The sequence below is a fragment of the Dama dama genome, chromosome 20 (assembly GCF_033118175.1).
Source record: "Dama dama isolate Ldn47 chromosome 20, ASM3311817v1, whole genome shotgun sequence".
In the NCBI taxonomy this organism is placed as follows: domain Eukaryota; kingdom Metazoa; phylum Chordata; class Mammalia; order Artiodactyla; family Cervidae; genus Dama; species Dama dama.
Window position 1 is genome coordinate 83131348 of NC_083700.1, and position 18400 is coordinate 83149747.

General features: G+C 41.9%; 1 protein-coding gene across 3 annotated transcripts in view; it reads left to right on the plus strand.

Annotated features, from left to right (window-relative positions):
• LOC133041272 (cytochrome P450 2J2-like) overlaps nucleotides 1-18156 on the plus strand; it is a 36839-nt gene extending 18683 nt beyond the window's left edge. The window contains exons 6-10 of one of the 3 annotated variants that reach the window (XR_009689207.1): nucleotides 1446-1587; nucleotides 6056-6243; nucleotides 11861-11999; nucleotides 17506-17630; nucleotides 17736-18156. Coding sequence is in view for 2 of the 3 variants with exons in the window: in XM_061121735.1 (XP_060977718.1) it covers nucleotides 1446-1587; nucleotides 6056-6243; nucleotides 11861-11999; nucleotides 17651-17829 (648 nt within the window). In the remaining variant the exon portion in view is untranslated. Of the gene's footprint in view, nucleotides 1-1445; nucleotides 1588-6055; nucleotides 6244-11860; nucleotides 12000-17505; nucleotides 17631-17650 lie in introns of all 3 variants that reach the window. The other 2 variants (XM_061121735.1, XM_061121736.1) reach the window with 2 other exon arrangements.
• Nucleotides 18157-18400: the final 244 nt, after the last annotated feature.

Genomic DNA, 18400 nt, shown 5'->3' on the forward strand with positions numbered 1-18400 from the left:
ATCTTCACATCTGCTCTTCATGACTTTCTTGCCTCCCTCTTCTAAAGACTCTTATGATTATATTGGGCCCACTGGGATAATCCAGAAAATTTTCCCATCAAGAGCCTTATTTCAATATATCTACAGAGTTCTGTCTGCCATATAAAATTCACAGATTCTAGAGTTAAGGACATACATTTCTTTGTGGGTCATTTTTCAGCCTACCACAGGGGAGAAAAAATAGAGGCAGTACTTCAAAGAATGTAGGAATAGCATTAACTCAAAATTGATGGGACAATTAGAAATAAAGACAGAGGTTTAACAGTATTTGGCTTAAGGACTTTAGAAAGACCAAATACTGCCTTTTCATAATACATTCTCTACCCATATCTGAAGGACCTGTATGTACAAGGGATAAAAGTATTATTTCATTATTAGTTGGACCAATGCCCAGTCTCCTTCCTACCCCTTCCCCCAGCTCCCCATTGCAGAACACAGGTAAATCTGAGTCAGATGCCAGAATTTAGCCTCAGATGGGAGAGACATTTGCCTTCCTCCCTCATCTCTATGTCATCCACTTTTCAATATTACTATAGGAAAAAAGCAGGAAAAAAGTCAAATGGGATGTAAAACCTTTGCCATAGTCATCCCTCTGGTAAACGTATCACTGCATTGGTGATATGTTTGACCCATCAGATTATTTTGACCCATCAGATCATTCATTCCCAGAGTTAGCAGAATGGATTTCTTTCCAACTCCTCTCTTGTTTCACCTTATTGTGATAACATTAATAGAAACATTGATTTCTCTTATGAGGAGGAGAGTTCACTTGCTATAAGATATGCAGGTATGGGACCACACAGGGAGGAACATTGACACATTGAAGGAAGGTGGTAAAGATGCTGGAGTGCCATGAGAAATGACTGTTGGAATCAGAAAAGTTTAACCTGAAAGGTAAAGATTAATGGGGAGATGTGAAAATTATTGTACTTTAGGGAAATTCAGTTATTATTTCTGTTATTGGTACAAACATTTGTTGAGAATTGATATGTGCCCTTTCCTACTCACATAATTCATAATTCCAGCTTAAGAGGTGAGTATTGTTATGTCTGTTTTGTGGAACAGGAATCTGAAACTCAGAAAGTTTTATTAACTTGCTCAAGTTATAGAAATGGTGAATGGTGTCGCTAATATTGGAACCCAAGGCTGTTTGCCAGTGTAATAATAGATTCTGCCTAATTATGGGTGTAAAAATTAGTTGTCTTTTTTGTCCACCAAAACTAGCAAAAGCTTCCAGCCCTAGGGGCGATGATATTCCAGTAACAAATCTCTGCCTCATGAGACAGCCAAAGGGAAAGTTATTTCTCCTGGAGCAGTTTCTCCTTCATGTTCTCTTTAGGATGAAGCCCATGTGTTGTGGCAACTAAGAACCGTCTCAATAAACCAATAATCACTGTGCTTTCTAGCATAAGGGCAGTGCTGCTTCAAGTTTCCATGAAGAAAACCTTATCTACAGCACCCTGGACCTCTTTTTTGCTGGAACAGAGACAACTTCAACCACCCTGCGCTGGGGGCTGCTCTACATGGCCCTGAACCCCGAAATCCAAGGTGAGCACTTGAGTGGGTGGGCCTGGGCTGGGTCATAATGGGGCTTCCTCAAGAATATACAAATGGGGCAAAGAAGCTCTCTTCAATAAGTGCTGCTGGGAAAACTGGACAGCTACGTGTAAAAGAATGACATTACAACCTTCCTAACACCATACACAAAGATAAACTCAAAATGGATTAAAGACCTAAATGTAAGACCAGAAACTATCAAATTCTTAGAGGAAAACATAGGCAGAGCACTCTATGACACAAATCACAGCAAGGTACTCTATGACCCACCTCCTAGAGTTATGGAAATCAAAACGAAAATTAAAAAGTGGGGGCCTAATTAAACTTAAAAGCTTTTTCACAGCAAAGGAAACTATAAACAAGGTGAAAAGACAACCCTCAGGATCGGAAAAAAATAATAGCAAATGAAACAACTGACAAAAGATTAATTTCAAATATATAAGCAGCTCATACAAACCAATAACAGAAAAGCAAAAATCCAATCAAAAAGTGGGCAAAAGACCTAAACAGACATTTTTCCAAAGAAGACTTACAGATGGCTAACAAACCCCTGAAAAAATGGTCAAGAATGCTCATTATTAGAGAAATGCAAATCAAAACTACAATGAGATATCACCTCACACTGGTCAGCATGGCCATCATCGAAAAATCTACAAACTATAAAAGCTGGAGAGGGTATAGAGAAAAGGGAAGCCTCCTGTGCTGTTGGTGGGAATGTAAACTGATACAACCACTATGGAGAACAGTACGGAGATTCCTTAAAAAACTAGGAATAAAGCCACCATATGACCCAATAGTCCCATCACTAGGCATACACCCTGGGGAAACCAAAATTGGAAAAGACACGTGTACCCCAGTGTTCATTGCAGTTCTATTTACAACAGCTAGGACATGGAAGCAACCTAGATGTCCATCAACAGATGGATGGATAAAGAAGCTGTGGTATATATATACAATGAAATATTACTCAGCCACAAAAAGGAATGCATTTGAGTCAGTCCTAATGAGGTGGATGAACCTAGAGCCTATTATACAGAGTGAAGTAAGTCAGAAAGAGAAAAATGTCATATGCTAATGCATATATATGGAATCTAGAAAGATGGTTCTGATGAACCTATTTGGAGAGCAGCAGTGGAGACACAGACATTGAGAACAGATTATGGACATGGCTGGGAGGGGAGAAAGGAGAGGGTGGGATATGTGGAGAGAGTAACATGGAAATATACAATACCATATGAAAATAGATACCCAATGGAATAGGAATTTGCTGCATGACACAGCAAACTCAAACTGGGGCTCTGTAACAACCTAGATAGTTGAGATGGGAGGGTGGTGGGAGGGATGTTCAGGTGTGGGGGGACATGGGTAAACCTATGGCTAATTCATGTTGATGTTTGGTAGATACCAACACAATACTATAAAGCAATTATCCTTCAATTAAAAATAAATAATTTTTTAAAGGAAAAAAGAAAAAAAGAATGGGGCCTCCTGGAACACTGTCCAATAATAAGGCCAGAGGATAGCATGGTAGGATGGAGAGATAGGTAAGACAGGTGGACTTGAGAACGGGCGCCTGCTTCAGTTTTCTGCCAGAATTGGGATGGGTCCACATAACACAGATATAACAGAGAGCCCCTGCCCTCAGGAAACTCACTGTCCAGTGGGGAAAACAGTGAAGTCCACTGCCATTGTGGTGAGTTCCAGGAAGGAGCTCCATCCCACTCACATATGAAATCTGGTAGCAGTCTTCCATCCTTTACAAGTAGTGTTTTCCAGCACCCTGTGGACAGTGCTCACAGTCCTTTGTCTGGTATATCATGAGCTCTGCTGTGCCTCTTTTCTACCTGTCCAGCCTGCATAGGGGCTTCGGGAAGTCACAGGTCATTTAATTTCACTGTCCTTATTTGTGCCTCTGGACCATCACACCTGCTGTTCCCTAGAAGAATAATCAAGAATGTATTTCCTTAATTTCTCTATACAGTAAACCCTTAGCTATGCTTGAAGAGTCTACTCAAGATAGCTTCCAAGTGTTTCTCCACACTTCTGGGAAAATACTAGCATTGCCTTTCTTTAAAGATGACCTAATTAACCTCCATTAGTTTGCTTATAACATGTTATTTATATATCTTCTCCAGAGACTGTAGTCCTTTCAAGGACAGTGACTGTTAGAATAATTTTTCATTTTCTAGCTGCTCCCCCAACAGCTTAAGCACATGTAGGATAGAAACTATTGTGATAAATTTTTGCAAACTGTGGGTAAAAGTTCATTAATAGGACATAGAGTCAATTTAGGAAATCAAGACCAACTTTTTGCCCTAAATTAAAAAAAAAAAATAGATTAGTAAAATCAGAGTGCTTTCTGTGTACTAAGGATAATGCTTTTTCATGAAACTTTCTTTCCTGAAATAGATGAATAAATGTTTGTTTTATATGTGTGTGTTTATTTTTGTTTATGTGCCCTGAGTACTTGTAAAATGCACTTATTTGTGAATTATGGGCTTCCCTGATGGCTCAGTGGTAAAGAATCCACCTGCAAATGCAGGAGATGCAAATTCTATCCCTGGGTTGGGAAGATCCCCTGGAGAAGGAAATGGCAACCCACTCCAGTATTCTTGCCTGGGCAATTCCATGGACCAAAGAGCCTGGTGGGCTACAGTCCATGGAGTCACAAGGGTCAGACAGGATTTAGCAACTAAAGAACTGTGAATTACAGGGTTTTCTTTAAGTTTAAAAGCCACCTAGTTAGGATATAGTTATAGCTTCCCTATAAAAGGCTCCAAAATAATAATGGCTTAAGATGGCGTAAGGAGAAGGAAATGGCAACCCACTCCAGTGTTCTTTAGTGGGCTGCCGTCTATGGGGTCGCACAGAGTCGGACACAACTGAAGCGACTTAGCAGCAGCAGCAGCAGCAGCAAGATGGCATAAAAGTGGATACAACCCAAGTGTCTTATCAGTGGATGAATGGATAAGCAAAATGTGGAATGCAATGAAATATTAACCCTTAAAAATGAAACATTTTGACACATGCAACATGGTGAACTTTAAGGACATTATGCTAAACTCAGTAATCCAATCAAAAAGAACAAACTATATGATTCTGTTCATCTGAGGAATCTGGAACAGTTGAACTCATAGAAAGCAAAAGTAAAATGGTGGTTGTTAGACTCCAGGGTTAGAACCTGGAGTTAGTGCAAATGGGAGTTCTGGTTCAGTGAGTATAGTTTTGGCTTTGCAAGACAAAAATTTCTGCAGATTGGTTGTACAAGGATGTGAATATTCTTAACATTATTTAACCACACACTTTAAAGTGGCTAAGATAAGTAAGTTATATATTATGTGTATTTTACCACAATTTTAAAAGTTTCTAAATGTTCAGTAAGAAAAGAAAGTTTCTTTTTCTTTCAATTCAAAAACTCTTAAGCTAGACTCTGCAGAACCCTTGGGGTCTAAACTGCTTTCCATGTGTTACTCTGTTGTATCTAGAATGGCACCCTTGTTGGGACTCACAGATGGCTCACCTCTATGGCTGCCTTTCCACCAGCAGGAAGGGGAGGAGGAGGAAGCACATGCCTTTCCTTTTAGGGCATGTTCCAAGTATTAAACATTCCCTCTACTTACACTCTCTTGGCCAGAACTTAGTCACAAGGGGATCTGGGAAATGTAGTCTTTAGCTGAGGAATCAGGTATCCAGATCAAATATTTATTACTGTAGAAAAAGAGGAAAACAAATATTGGGGCATAGTTAACAGGGTTTTGTTGTTGTTGGATGCTTCCCTAAATCAGTTCATGTAAATTGAAAATTTCCTAAAGGTGAAACTTGATTCATCCTCACTAATAAGAAGAGAAACCAGAGGCTCAAAGAGCTCCAGGACCTTGCCGCAGGACTAGGATTGAGCAAGAATTTGCCACCAGATTTGTCTCACACCAGGGCCCACTTCCCACTCACATACCTCCCTGAGGAGGTTGTCCAGAGACCCTACTATAGCTTTAGTCATTTTGTTGTTCAATCGCTGAGCCGTGTCCAAGTCTTTGCCACCCATAGATTATAGCACACCAGGCTTTCCTGTCCCTCACTATTACTGGAGTTTGCTCAAACTCATTTCCATTGAGTCAGTGATGCCATCTAACCATCTCATCCTTTGTCGCTCACTTCTCTTCCTGCCCTCAATCTTTCCCAGCATCAGGGTCTTTTCTGTGAGTCAGCTCTTTGCATCAAGTGGCCAAAACACTAGAGCTTAAGTGTCATTCCTTCGAATGAATATTCAAAGTTAATTTCATCCAGCCCAGCATTTCACATAATGTACTCTGAATTTAAGTTAAATAAGCAGGGGTGATGCTATATAGCCTTAATGTACTCCTTTAGCATTTTTCATTCTGGTTATCCCATTCCTTAGCTTAACTGGCCTCTAGGAAAGTTATAGAAAAATAGAATAATGAAACCTCCTGTGCTTTTCCAGAAAAAGTCCAAGCTGAAATCGATAAGGTGCTTGGCGAGTCACGACAACCAAGCATGGCTGCGCGAGAGTCCATGCCCTACACCAACGCTGTCATCCACGAGGTGCAGAGAATGGGGAACATCCTCCCTCTGAACGTGCCCAGGGAGGTAACAGTGGACACCACCCTGGCCGGATACCACCTGCCCAAGGTAGTTAGGGGCTCACACCAACAGCCTCAGATCTCCAAGCTCATATTTGTAAATGGTGGGAATGTCTCAATTGGAAAAGCATTCTTATTCTAGAGAGTTACTTACATGGGAAGAGAAATATATTATGCCTGATGAAATACTAGTTTTGTTCCCTAAGTGTGAGCTTAGAAAGTTAGTTCAACTGGATGTTAACAGGTGTTTTAGAGGAGGGGGAAGATTCCTAAGTCAGCTGTGATTAGGCAGAACCAGGCTTTTCTTTGCATGGGGTTTCTCATTGTTCTACTCTGTGATGTGAGCTGTGAATCTGTGTGGGGATACAGAAGGCAGCAGTTCTCAGGCTCAGACTTTGTCATGAGGTCCTTTCCTTTGCCTTGGGAGTGTTTCTCACAAGATAGAGACCTGCTAGGCTTATTTTAGACAACTGTGCTTTGCAGTACTGGAATGTTGAAAAATGAGGGACTTTTGAGACCACCTGAACCAACATCACATTCATTCTGGTGTTTCTAACATACTATCCCCACAGGTATGTGTGTGTGTGTGTGTGTGTGTGTTGTTTATCTTTGACTTACAGACCCTTATTGGCACTGCCTCACAAAGGAAGTCAATCCAAGTATGTCCAGTATTAAATATCAGAATAGGAGAGGAAGGAGGAACCAATGCTTTTTAAGCAGTGATTATGTACTGCGGACTATATATGTTATTTCAAAATGTCTGAATCAGTCCTTAGAATAATTCCGTTATCTAATTTTATAAATCTGAAAGCCAGGGCTTGGAGAGTAATTAATTAACCTCTCAGCTATAGGCACAAGAGTTGGGTTCCAGAAACGGAACTTTTCTGATTCCCAGGCTCATCTTTTTTTGTACTACACCATGATCTCTCCACAGGAGTTGTTTTCCTTTGATTTTAAAAGAGTCTCCCCGAAACATTTCTCAGTGCTGCTAAGTCACTTCAGTCGTGTCCGACTCTGTGCTACCCCATCCCTGGGATTCTCCAGGCAAGAACACTGGAGTGGGTTGCCGTTTCCTTCTCCAGGGCATAAAAGTGAAAAGTGAAAGTGAAGTTGCTCAGTCATGTCTGACTCTTCGCTACCCCATGGTCTGCAGCCTACCAGACTCCTCCGTCCATGGGATTTTCCAGGCAAGAGTACTGGAATGGGGTGCCATTGCCTTTTCCGATTGAATTTAATGGGGACCCATTTCTCAGTGGGTCCCCATTAAATTCCCTGTCCTCCCAAAGGACATTCTGCTCTCACTCGGCCCACCCCGCCCCGCGAGGATCGCAGGTGACAGCTCTCCTGTGCCGCCTAGTGTCCGCTCTGTGCACTGCACATATACAGTTCCCTTTCTCACAACCTTGGTGAGCCTCTGTGGATCCATTCTAGTCTGTCTAAATTGCTCTGTGTGTGTTGTACCTGGGGACAATCTCAAGGCAAAGCCAAAGGAAATTCTGCATTGTCCACCCCTTAGTCACCACCAGGAATAGCAGCTATTCCTGCCATGATTGCTTTACTGTATTAGTTTGGTGCAAATGTAATTGCTATTTTGACCATGAATTTTAAATCATGGTAACTAGGCTCAAATCATTGTAACTAGGCTTTAAGAAAAGGCAGAGGAACCAGAGGTCAAATTGCCAACATCCACTGGATCATCAAAAAAGCAAGAGAGTTCCAGGAAAACATCTATTTCTGCTTTATTGACTATGACAAAGCCTTTGACTGTGTGGATCACAATAAACTGTGGAAAATTCTGAAAGAGATGGGAATCCCAGACCACCTGATCTGCCTCTTGAGAAATCTGTATGCAGGTCAGGAAGCAACAGTTAGAACTGGACATGGAACAACAGACTGGTTCCAAATAGGAAAAGGAGTACGTCAAGGCTGTATATTGTCACCCTGCTTATTTAACTTCTATGCAGAGTACATCATGAGAAATGCTGAGCTGGATGAAGCACAAGCTGGAATCCAGATTGCCAGGAGAAATATCAATAACCTCAGACATGCAGATGACACCACCCTTAGAAGAGGAACTAAAAAGCCTCCTGATGAAAGTGAAAGAGGAGAGTGAAAAAGTTGGCTTAAAGCTCAACATTCAGAAAACTAACATCATGGCATCTGGTCCCATCACTTCATGGCAAATAGATGGGGAAACAGTGGCAGACTTTATTTGGGGGGGCTCCAAAATCACTGCAGATGGTGATTGCAACCATGAAGTTAAAAGACGCTTATTCCTTGGAAGAAAAGTTATAACCAACCTAAACAGCATATTAAAAAGCAGAGACATTACTTTGCCAACAAAGGTCCATCTGGTCAAGGCTATGGTTTTTCCAGTGGTCATGTATGGATGTGAGAGTTGGACTATAAAGAAAGCTGAGCACCGAAGAATTGATGCTTTTGAACTGTGGTGTTGGGGAAGACTCTTGAGAGTCCCTTGGACTTCAAGAGGACCCAACTAGTCTATCCTAAAGAAATCAGTCCTGAATATTCATTGAAAGGACTGATGTTGAAGCTGAAACTCTAATACTTTGGCCACCTGATGCGAAGAACTGACTCATTTGAAAAGACCCTGATGCTGGGAAAGATTGAAAGTGGGAGAAGTGGACAACAGAGGATGAGATGGTTGGATGGCATCACTGACTCAGTGGACGTGAGTTTGGGTAAAACTCCAGGAGTTGGTGATGGACAGGGAGGCCTGGTGTGCTGCAGTCCATGGGGTTGCAAAGAGTTGGACACGATTGAGTAAATGAACTGAACTAAAGTGAACTAGGTTCAACCACATCTTTATTAATCAAAGTAGGAACCATTACAGTCAACACATTTTTGCCAATGAGAAATAAGTTTGCTTATTCCTGTAGTGTAAAAATCTGACCTTTGGGACTCTTGGCAAGCATTTTCTGCCTCTTACTAGTTATGGAAGCATTTTCCCTGCAAAAAGTTACAGCATACTTGAGGAAGTGGTAGTTGGTTGGCTACCGAGGGCCGGTGAATATGGTGGATGAGGCAAAACTTTGTAGCCCAATTCATTCAACTTTTGAAGTATGCAACATGCAGTCAGTTGTTGTCATGGAGAAGAATCGGGCCCATTCTGTTGACTAATCCCAGCTGCAGACATTGCAGTTTTCAGTGCATCTCATTGATTTGCTGAGCATGCTTCTCAAATGTAATGTTTTTGCTGGAATTCAGAAGGCTGTAGTGGATCAGACAAGCAGCAGACCACCAAACAGTGACTGACATTTTTTCGGTGCAAGTTTGGCTTTGGGAAATGCTTTGGAGCTTCTTCTAGATCCAGCCACTGAGCTGGTCATCACCTGTCATATAAAACCCACTTTTTGTCGCATATCACCATTCAATTAAGAAATGGTTTGTTGTTGTGTAGATGAAGCAAAGATGACACTTCAAAATGATGATTTTTTTTATTTGCGGTCAACTCGTGAAGTACCTATTTATCAAGCTTTTTCACGTTTCCAATTTGCTTCAAATGCCAAGTGACCATAGAATGGTTGACACTGAGTTCTTCAGCAACTTCTCTTATAGTGGTAAGAGGATCAGCTTAGATGATTGCTCTCCAACAGTCATCTACTTCCAATGGCCAGCCACTCCTCATTTCAAGACTCTCACTTGTCTCCTTTGCAAAACTTCTTGAACCACCATTGCACTGTATATTCATTAGCAGTTCCTGGACCAAATGCATTGTTGATGCTGCAAGTTGTCTCTGCTGCTTTATGACCCACTCTGACCCATAAGAAAATTGCTCACATTTGCTTTTTGTCTAACATTATTTCCATAGTCTAAAATAAATAGAAAATACACAGCAAGTAATAAGTCATTAGCAAAAAAAAAAAAACATAAAGCAAGAAATGTGCATGAAAATGATGTATAACATAACCACATTTAAGAATGTATTCCAATGTCAAAGGACAAAATTCAGCAGTGCAAAACCACAATTACTTTTGCACCAACCTAATATTTTCTTGCTAATTGATCATTTGTGGTTGAAGGCTGGTGGTGGTGGTTTAGTTGCTAAGTCATGTTTGACTCTTGCTGAGGTCTAAATTATTTCTCAGGTGATCTTTGCATTTTTATGGCGATTCAGTTAACTCCAGGAAACCATCCCAGATCAGTAGACTTGTTCTGACATTGATTATTAATGTTGACTTAAAAAATCATCCTGGAAATTAAAAGATCCCATTGGCTATGTTGTAGAGGGGTCATAACTTTGATGTCAAATGTCCTAATTCAAATCATTTTTCTACCTCCTTCTACCCTGTGACTCTGGGCATCTTATTCCACCTCTCAGAGCTTTAAAATCTTTATCTGTGAGAATGCATTTAAATACATCTCACAGATGAACATGTAATGAGGTCATGCATGAATATTAGGATATATATAAGGTTAAATAGAATATTTAACCTTGTGCTTACTATAGAAAGTTCTCAAAATAGCACTTATTCTTTATTAATTCATCAGATGTTCATTAAACACCTAAAATGTTTAGACCTCAGAGAACAACTCAGAAGAAAATAATCATGCAAGTTTATAAGTACAACTGTGATAACTATCCAAAGGAAAAAAATCACTGGTTTCTAGGAAGATGCAGGCTGGCTGCAATGAGGAGTGGGAGCAGGAGCAGGCAGAGAGGACTTCCCAAAGGAAGTGATATTTGCACAGAGGACTAAAGGATGGTTAAGAGTTAACTCAGTGACAAAATGGGAAGGAAGGACGTTCCAGGCAAAGGTGAACAGCATGTAAAAAGGCACAGAAGTGAGTGGGGAAATGTGGCATGTTTGAGAAACTGAAAGAAGCTTGATGTAGTAGGAGTGCAGGCAGGAGGGTGACTCAGACAGGGAGCAGGTGATGTGTCCTTCATCTAAGAGTGATGGGAGTTATTGAAGGGTATCTATCACGTTCCAGGTGTGGTGGGTAGATAGGAGTGAAATGGTTAAATATTATTCAAAGCTAACTCAGCTTTCATCATGTAGAGCACATTGAAGGGGAAGAGAGAATATGGGCATAGGCAGGGATATTACAGGAGGATAGCCAAGCGAGGTGGTAGCCTGAATCAGGTGGCAGTGGTGGACACAAAATGGAGTAACAGGATCAAGAGAAATTTCAAAAAATTGACCAGCCTGGCTGAAGCATTGGTTGAAGGAAGAATGGGGAAAAGGGACGCATTATGGAAGACGCCTAGGTTTTTTGCTCAGTATCTGGAAGAACAGTGGTTCCTTTTGCTGAGTGACCTCATGCTATTATTAAACCCTCTGTAGAACAGACCAGACATTGGAAGGAAGCAAATGGGAGATGTCTCACTATTCTCTAATTGATGCAAATGTGTTCCCTCCCAAGTGCTACACTGCCAAGTCTCTGCAGAGATCCATTTTGCACTAAGAGCAGTCACACTTCGCTGGTCAAATTCCCGGCAGACAATTTCAGTCCATCATTGTCAGCTGTCCCATGGCGAAGAGCTGGGTCCTAGGGGCTGGCCTCAGAAGGTGGTGGGTCAGGGAGCCTGAGGGAGTTCAGGGTGCTGTCAGCCTGGTGTGGAGTCCCGGGGAACTGCCGCCCCTCTGCACACATAGATTGTGTGGGTCAATCCCTGCCTGGGTCTCTTCTGCTTTCTCCAGGGCACCATGGTGCTGACCAACCTGACTGCACTGCACAGGGACCCCGCAGAGTGGGCCACGCCCGACACGTTCAATCCGGAGCATTTTCTGGAGAATGGACAGTTTAAGAAAAGGGAAGCCTTTCTGCCTTTTTCATTAGGTGAGTATCGAGAAATATGAGTGTGGGAACCCAGAGGCCCTCTCTCAGCCCTTCCCTCCTCTTCTCCCTGGTGTTTTGCTTTAGTTGGCATGTCTCCAGGTTCAACAGAAAAATAAAAACTCAGCCTAAAAGTTGAGAATTTTTATTCAGGGTGTTACAGAAGACTATATCCCAGGAAGGTGGTCTCTCAGAGAGCTCTTGGGGACTGTTTCCAAAAGGTAAGGAAAGAACCAGGATACTTAGAAGTTCTTGCTGGGGGGAAAAAATTAAAAAAACATGTAATCAAACATCATAAGATTTTGCTAGTCACACACACAAAAAAAGACCAGACATTTCAAGTTAATGATTTTAGTGCCTTTCTTTTTATGGGAAGATGCAAAAGTCTGGGCTCAGTGAAATTATTCCTTTTTGTGCATCCTAACACTGTAGAGCCAGCATCCTCTTTTTTTTCCATCCTGAATTCCACTCAGAGCGCAGCACTGGGGGCAGCTGCAGTGACTGAGGGCTCTGTGGAGAGCAGCATTCATTGTTCACCAGAGTGGCAGGCAACAGTGTTCAGTCCACACCGTAGAGTCCCCTCCAGAGTGACTCTCTCTTGCTGTTGGTTGCACCTCAGGATTCCCTGGGTGGAGCATCACCAGGACTCAAGCCTTTACTTCCTAAGCCCTGGCTTGACTCTGATGAAGATTTCAGCTTCACATCGTGCTGGCCCCAGAATGCTGAAACAAGAGCTCAGACCCTTCCTGTCGCCCAGAGAGAAGGTTGAACACTTGCCTTCCTTACAGTTTTAAATGTTCAAAGATCTTTTTAGGGCAACCCATTCACACAGAACTAGAGTCAGTTCTAGGAGAGGATGAGGAAGGGGCAAGGAAAGGGGCTACTTGCTTCTCATTATGGGCGTCACAAGTGACTCTAAGTGCCGCAGGCTTAACTAAATGGGATTCTACTCTATCACTGGTCCCTAAGAAGTCCTTTTACTGTTTTAAATTCTAATGACTCTTTAAATAACTAGTCAATACATTTACAGGGTATACAATTTGAAAGGTATGAAAGAAGGTGCAGTGAAAACTCCTGGGTTTCCAAACCAGCCAGTTCCAAAAGAGTATTTTAATTTATAACATTGTAAAATGAGTGAGAAAAATTTTAGTATATTTCACATATTAAGTTAGGTAGGTTGCAGAGATCATTTCAAATAAATTTCCAATTTCTTAATTCTGTTAAGTGTTTCCTGGGCATATATTATGTATCAGACATTCAGCCCTGAGGATATGATAATGAATGAAGTAGAAAAAAAAAATATCTTAAAAAGTGTGTGTTCCAGTTCTGTAAAGCAAGTGTCCTTCAATTAAAAAAATAAATTTAATTATCATAAAAAGTAAAAAAGCTTGTGTTCTACTGTAACCTTACAAAGTTCATATTCTATTCACCATGTTTAGGGATATGGAACGAAACTGGAGCTTAGCAGGGTCAACTACTGTGTCTGCAGTCATAAAAGTCACAAGACAGAACTAGAACTCAGTGTTGACCAAGTTTATCAAATACTGAAGCCTGTGCTCTTTCTAGCAGCCTCTCCCTCCAAAACAGTAACTAAATATTACAATGAGTTGGCACTCTGGAATTTATAGTAGTTTTCTTATCACTGATTTAAATTAAATATAGATTGATTTTCTACAACAGTATTATTTTGCTGATCATGCCACAAAGGCACAGAGAGGGAGGGACTGGAATTTGTCCGTGTAGAAGTGATGCAGAGCCCAGGCTGTAGGACACTGTCCTGCGTGTATCTGAACTGGTTTTGACAGATCTTCTGTGTCTTTCTTCCTCTGGTTCTGTACCACTTTTACATTGGACAAGTCACTTCCTAACATGAAACCAGACATGAGATGTAGAAATACCTTTCAATCTTCCTGTCTATAAGAGCTTCAGATTTCCTATTATAGGACAAAGTTTCACGTGTATTTTATGCGTTTTAATCATTCTTGACTCACAGTTGGTTTTTTTTTTGTGGCTTTTTTTTTTTTTTTGCTATTGAGAGTTATAACATACCCTTTTAATTATAGACTTCATTTACAAGGAAATTATCTCATTTAATCCTCACAGCAGCCTAGTTATTAATAGTTAGGCAATGGATCAGTATCTCATTTCTTAATGTAAGGAAACTAAGAATAAGAGAGGACTGTTTCTTATTCAAGATCTTGTGCCCAAAGAATTGTCAGAATGGGGCCTATTCTCAAGTGTCTCATCTAGTGCTCCTTCTTGCATAGTTAAAATGTAATTTACTTGCCCACTTAAAGCCTTTCCATTTTAAGATTCACCAAATTCATATCATATGTATCAAGTACTATATTGCTGCATAACAAAGATGACTTAAAACAATCATTGTTGTTGTTGTTCAGTAGCTAAGTTATGTCTGGCTCTTTGTGACCCCGTGGACTGTAGCACAGTAGGCTCCTCTGTCCTCCACTATCTCCTAGAGTTTGCTCACACCCATGTCCATTGAGTCGATGATGCCATCCAACCATCTCATCCTGTCACCCACTTCTCCTCCTGTTCTCAGTCTTTCCCAGCATCTTCTAGAATTTGCTTGAATTCATATCAATTGAGTCAGCGATGCTATCTAACCATCTTATCGTCTACCATCCCCCTTCTCCTTTTACCTTCAATCTTCCCCAGCATCAGGGTTTTTCCAGTGAGTCAGCTCTTTGCATCAGATGTTCAAAGTGTTGGAGTTTCAGCTTCAGTAACAGTCTTTCCAATAAATATTCAGAGTTGATTTCCTTTAGGATTGACCGGTTTGATCCCCTTGCAGTCCAAGGGACTCGCAAGGGTATTTTCCAGCACCACAGTTCTAAAGCATCAGTTCTTCAGCGCTCAGCCTTCTTTATGTGCCCACTCTTACACCCATGCGTGACTATTGGAAAAACGATAGCTTTACTGTGTATTACTGCTCCCAAGTCTGCACTTGAGCTGGGAGCTCGACTTAGCTTTGTCCTCTTGCCTGTTTGGGAGCTGAGCTGACTGGAGACTGAGGAAAGATGACCTCAGCTGAGACAATGGGGGTCTTTTCCAAATTTCCTCCTCCAGCAATCTAGCCCAGCGGGTGTACATGTAGAAGCCAAGACCCCAGGAGGGAGGAAAGCGCACAGTGCCTCCTAAGGGCCAGGCTGGGAACTGGCGACCATCACTCCCACTGCCTTCTGGTGGCCAGCATCGGTCACCTATGGGCCCCAGTTCAAGAGAAGGGGAAAGTAGCACAGTTTTCATGGGAAGGGCTATGAAATCATGTTGCCAGTGATGTGGGTACAGGGAGATGGGGGAAATTGGAGCCATTTTTGCAAATAGTTGGTCTCACTATCTGTCCTTTTGCTGAGGAGAATGCAATTGAGAGAAGGCAAGCAATTTGGGGATTTCCTCAGCTGTGGCAGAGTGAGGCCAGCTTAAAAGGTTTCAAGAGATAGAAGAACGCACTGACTTATAAAGTCAACACCACTGTCTTGTGTTCTCCACACTGCCATCTCTGGAGCACGGTGGCTTTGCCTCATTCTTGATCTGGCACTTTGTAAAAACAGCCTCCCTGAAGGGATGGAATGTGGAGAGCTCCTTCCCTTCTCTGGAAAGGATGATCAGGTGTGGAATTAGGACACATGCATATTATCAGGGCAGATGGCAAAGCTGTTACTGCAAATTAGTATTTTCTTTTCCTCATTTAAATTTTTCCCTTTCAATCCAACAAAGCAGCAGACAGCTTCATGAAAGGCAAGAGGCTGAGTCCTCGTTTTTCAAAAAAAATTTTTTTAATGCACTGAATCATGGGAGATAAAATTATGAAGAACTTTCCCCCAAAACCCTAGGTCATTTCTGTCATTTTATTAATGAAGTAATTGACCTGGTTAGTTAATGATGGCCAGTTATTGGAAGCACCAAGGAGAAGGTCCACATTTCCTGTAGTCCAGGATGAAGCTGTGAGATCAAGTTGCCCTCCTTTTCATGATTTTAAAAGCAAATTCATATAATTCATATCTCCTGTCTTCCTGGTATCCTTACCCAGCCACGTAATATAGTTGGGAGAACGATTATCTAACATGTTTGACAAGTGAGACATGTTCAGGTCTGTAAGAATAAAGGGTTTACTCATAGCCCAGAGCTGGGTACTGATGAAACGAGTACTGTAACCCTGGTTCCTGATTCCATGGGTCTAGTTTTGTCATATCTGGATTCTTCTAGGAGAATCCTGGGTATTTACAATATAGCTGATCTGGTACTATTTTAACAAAACTCCTCATTGCACTATTTGTGATGGGTAAAGAGATAAGGGGGCTTCCCAAGTGGTGCAGTGGTAAAGAATCCACCTGCCAAAGCAGGAGATGCAAGAGATGCGGGTTCCATGCCTGGGTCAGGAAGATCCCCGGAGTAGGAAATGGCAACCCATTCCAGTATTCTTGCCTGGAAAATTGGACACAACTGAGCACACACATACACACACACAAAGAGATAAGGATGAGGGGAACAGAGATAATTAGATACGCACTGGGAAACAGGCACAAAACAATTTAAGAACAATATGATTCTAAAGCATATTTTAATTTATTCAACACTTTTGCAGAAATTCTCTAATTTCATTTCCTCAACAGCTCATTACAGGCAAGGACAAAATAGAGACATGCTACATTAACTATTTCTAAGAAAGTTCCATTACAAAGGGAAAATACCAAGTAACAGAAGCAATGCCCAGAATTAATTACAGAGAGTAATCCCAGTGACGGTGTGCAGGAGAATCCTTACAACAGTGAGGAAATATGTCTAATAATAACAAGGGTTTTGTCTGAATTTGTCTGAATTTGCCTTTATATGTTTCACAATTTTTTTTTTCTTTCTTTCTTAGGGAGAAAGTAAGTTATTAAAACACCCATAAGAGAGATGATGAGTAGAGCCCAGTGTGGGGTGTTGTAGCCCAAGTGCGGGAGGAGGGAAGCCTGGAGCAGGTGAACACAGGTGGGATGATATGGGGTCGGCCCTGCATGGCAGGGAGATTCCCAGTCATAATAGAGGGAATTGTGATGTAGAGAGAAGATGCCTTGTACTTGAGAAACCTTGATCTGACATTTACTTGCTTATACTTTTCAAAAGTTTCTTTTAACAATTGAGAAAAACTACCTAGAATTTTGGTTTTTTGTCTGCTTTAGTCGTGATTGTTTGCTAATGGATTTTTAAACAACGTTAGGCTAGTGGCTGGGCCAACTCAGGCCTCACTTCTCTCATGCACACCCTGCACCTTCAACCTGTGCCTCACCTGTCTGAGCCCTGCAGGCTGGGAGTGTGCGATTGTGTAATTAGCTCACTGAGCTTTGGTTAACCCAGGTGTGTATGTGTGTGCGTTAGTTGCTCAGTCGTGTCTGACTTTTTGCAGCCCCATGGAGTGTAGCCTGCCAGGTTCTTCCATCCATGGGATTTTCCAGGCAAGAATACTGGAGTGAATTGCCATTTCCTTCTCCATTGGTTAACCCAGGTGGCTGTGCTCAAACAAGCTGAATACATAAAGACCCAGAGGCTGACAGGCCCCACCTTTGCTCAGGTTTTACAAGAAGTCATAAAATATTTCAGTCCTTGCTGGTACAGACACCACCTGAACAGGTAACTTTATTGTCTTTCAGGAAAGAGGATGTGCCTTGGAGAACAATTGGCGAGGACTGAATTGTTTATTTTTTTTACCTCACTTCTGCAAATATTTACCTTCAGGCCTCCAGACAATGAAGAGTTAAGCCTGAAGTTCAGAATGGGCCTGACCCTCTCCCCAGTCAGCCACCGCCTCTGTGCTGTTCCTCGGGCCTGAAGTTGCTGAGGAGAGAGAGGGGAAGGAAAGCAGGAAGAACGGGCCTGTCACCCCTCAAGGCACGGGGCCTGCTCAGAAGTGAGAGGACAGCATCCAGTGACTGGGACAGGTCATAGGAACTGGACTCAGAGGAAACTGGATCCAGACCCCAGCTTTGCCATCTCTAGTGGGGCACTGAGGAAATCAGTTATGTTGTGAGTGATTTTGTTTTCATCCAGAGGATTTAAATTGGACGATGATTCCTTCTCTAAAGGAAGAATTGCTGTAAAAACCAGAGGACATAATGGGCTTTAAGTGTCTTGGAAATAAAGTGCGTCATAAAAGTCACAGCTCTGATCTGCCTCCTGCTTCCTTCCTTAGGTAGGGGCTTTCTCTGGCTTGTTGAGATGGCCTGGGTCAAAGTGGTGCCCAATGGTGGATAAGAGTTAGAAGTTGGGCCCTGGGGCAGCCACTGACCACGTCCAGATAGGCCCTCACACTTGGTAGCACTGGGCAGGCTTATCCTGCTTCTGCCCCAGACTGGCCCCTGGGAAGTCAGCAGGACAGGTGGAATTCCTAAGTTATAGGCTGG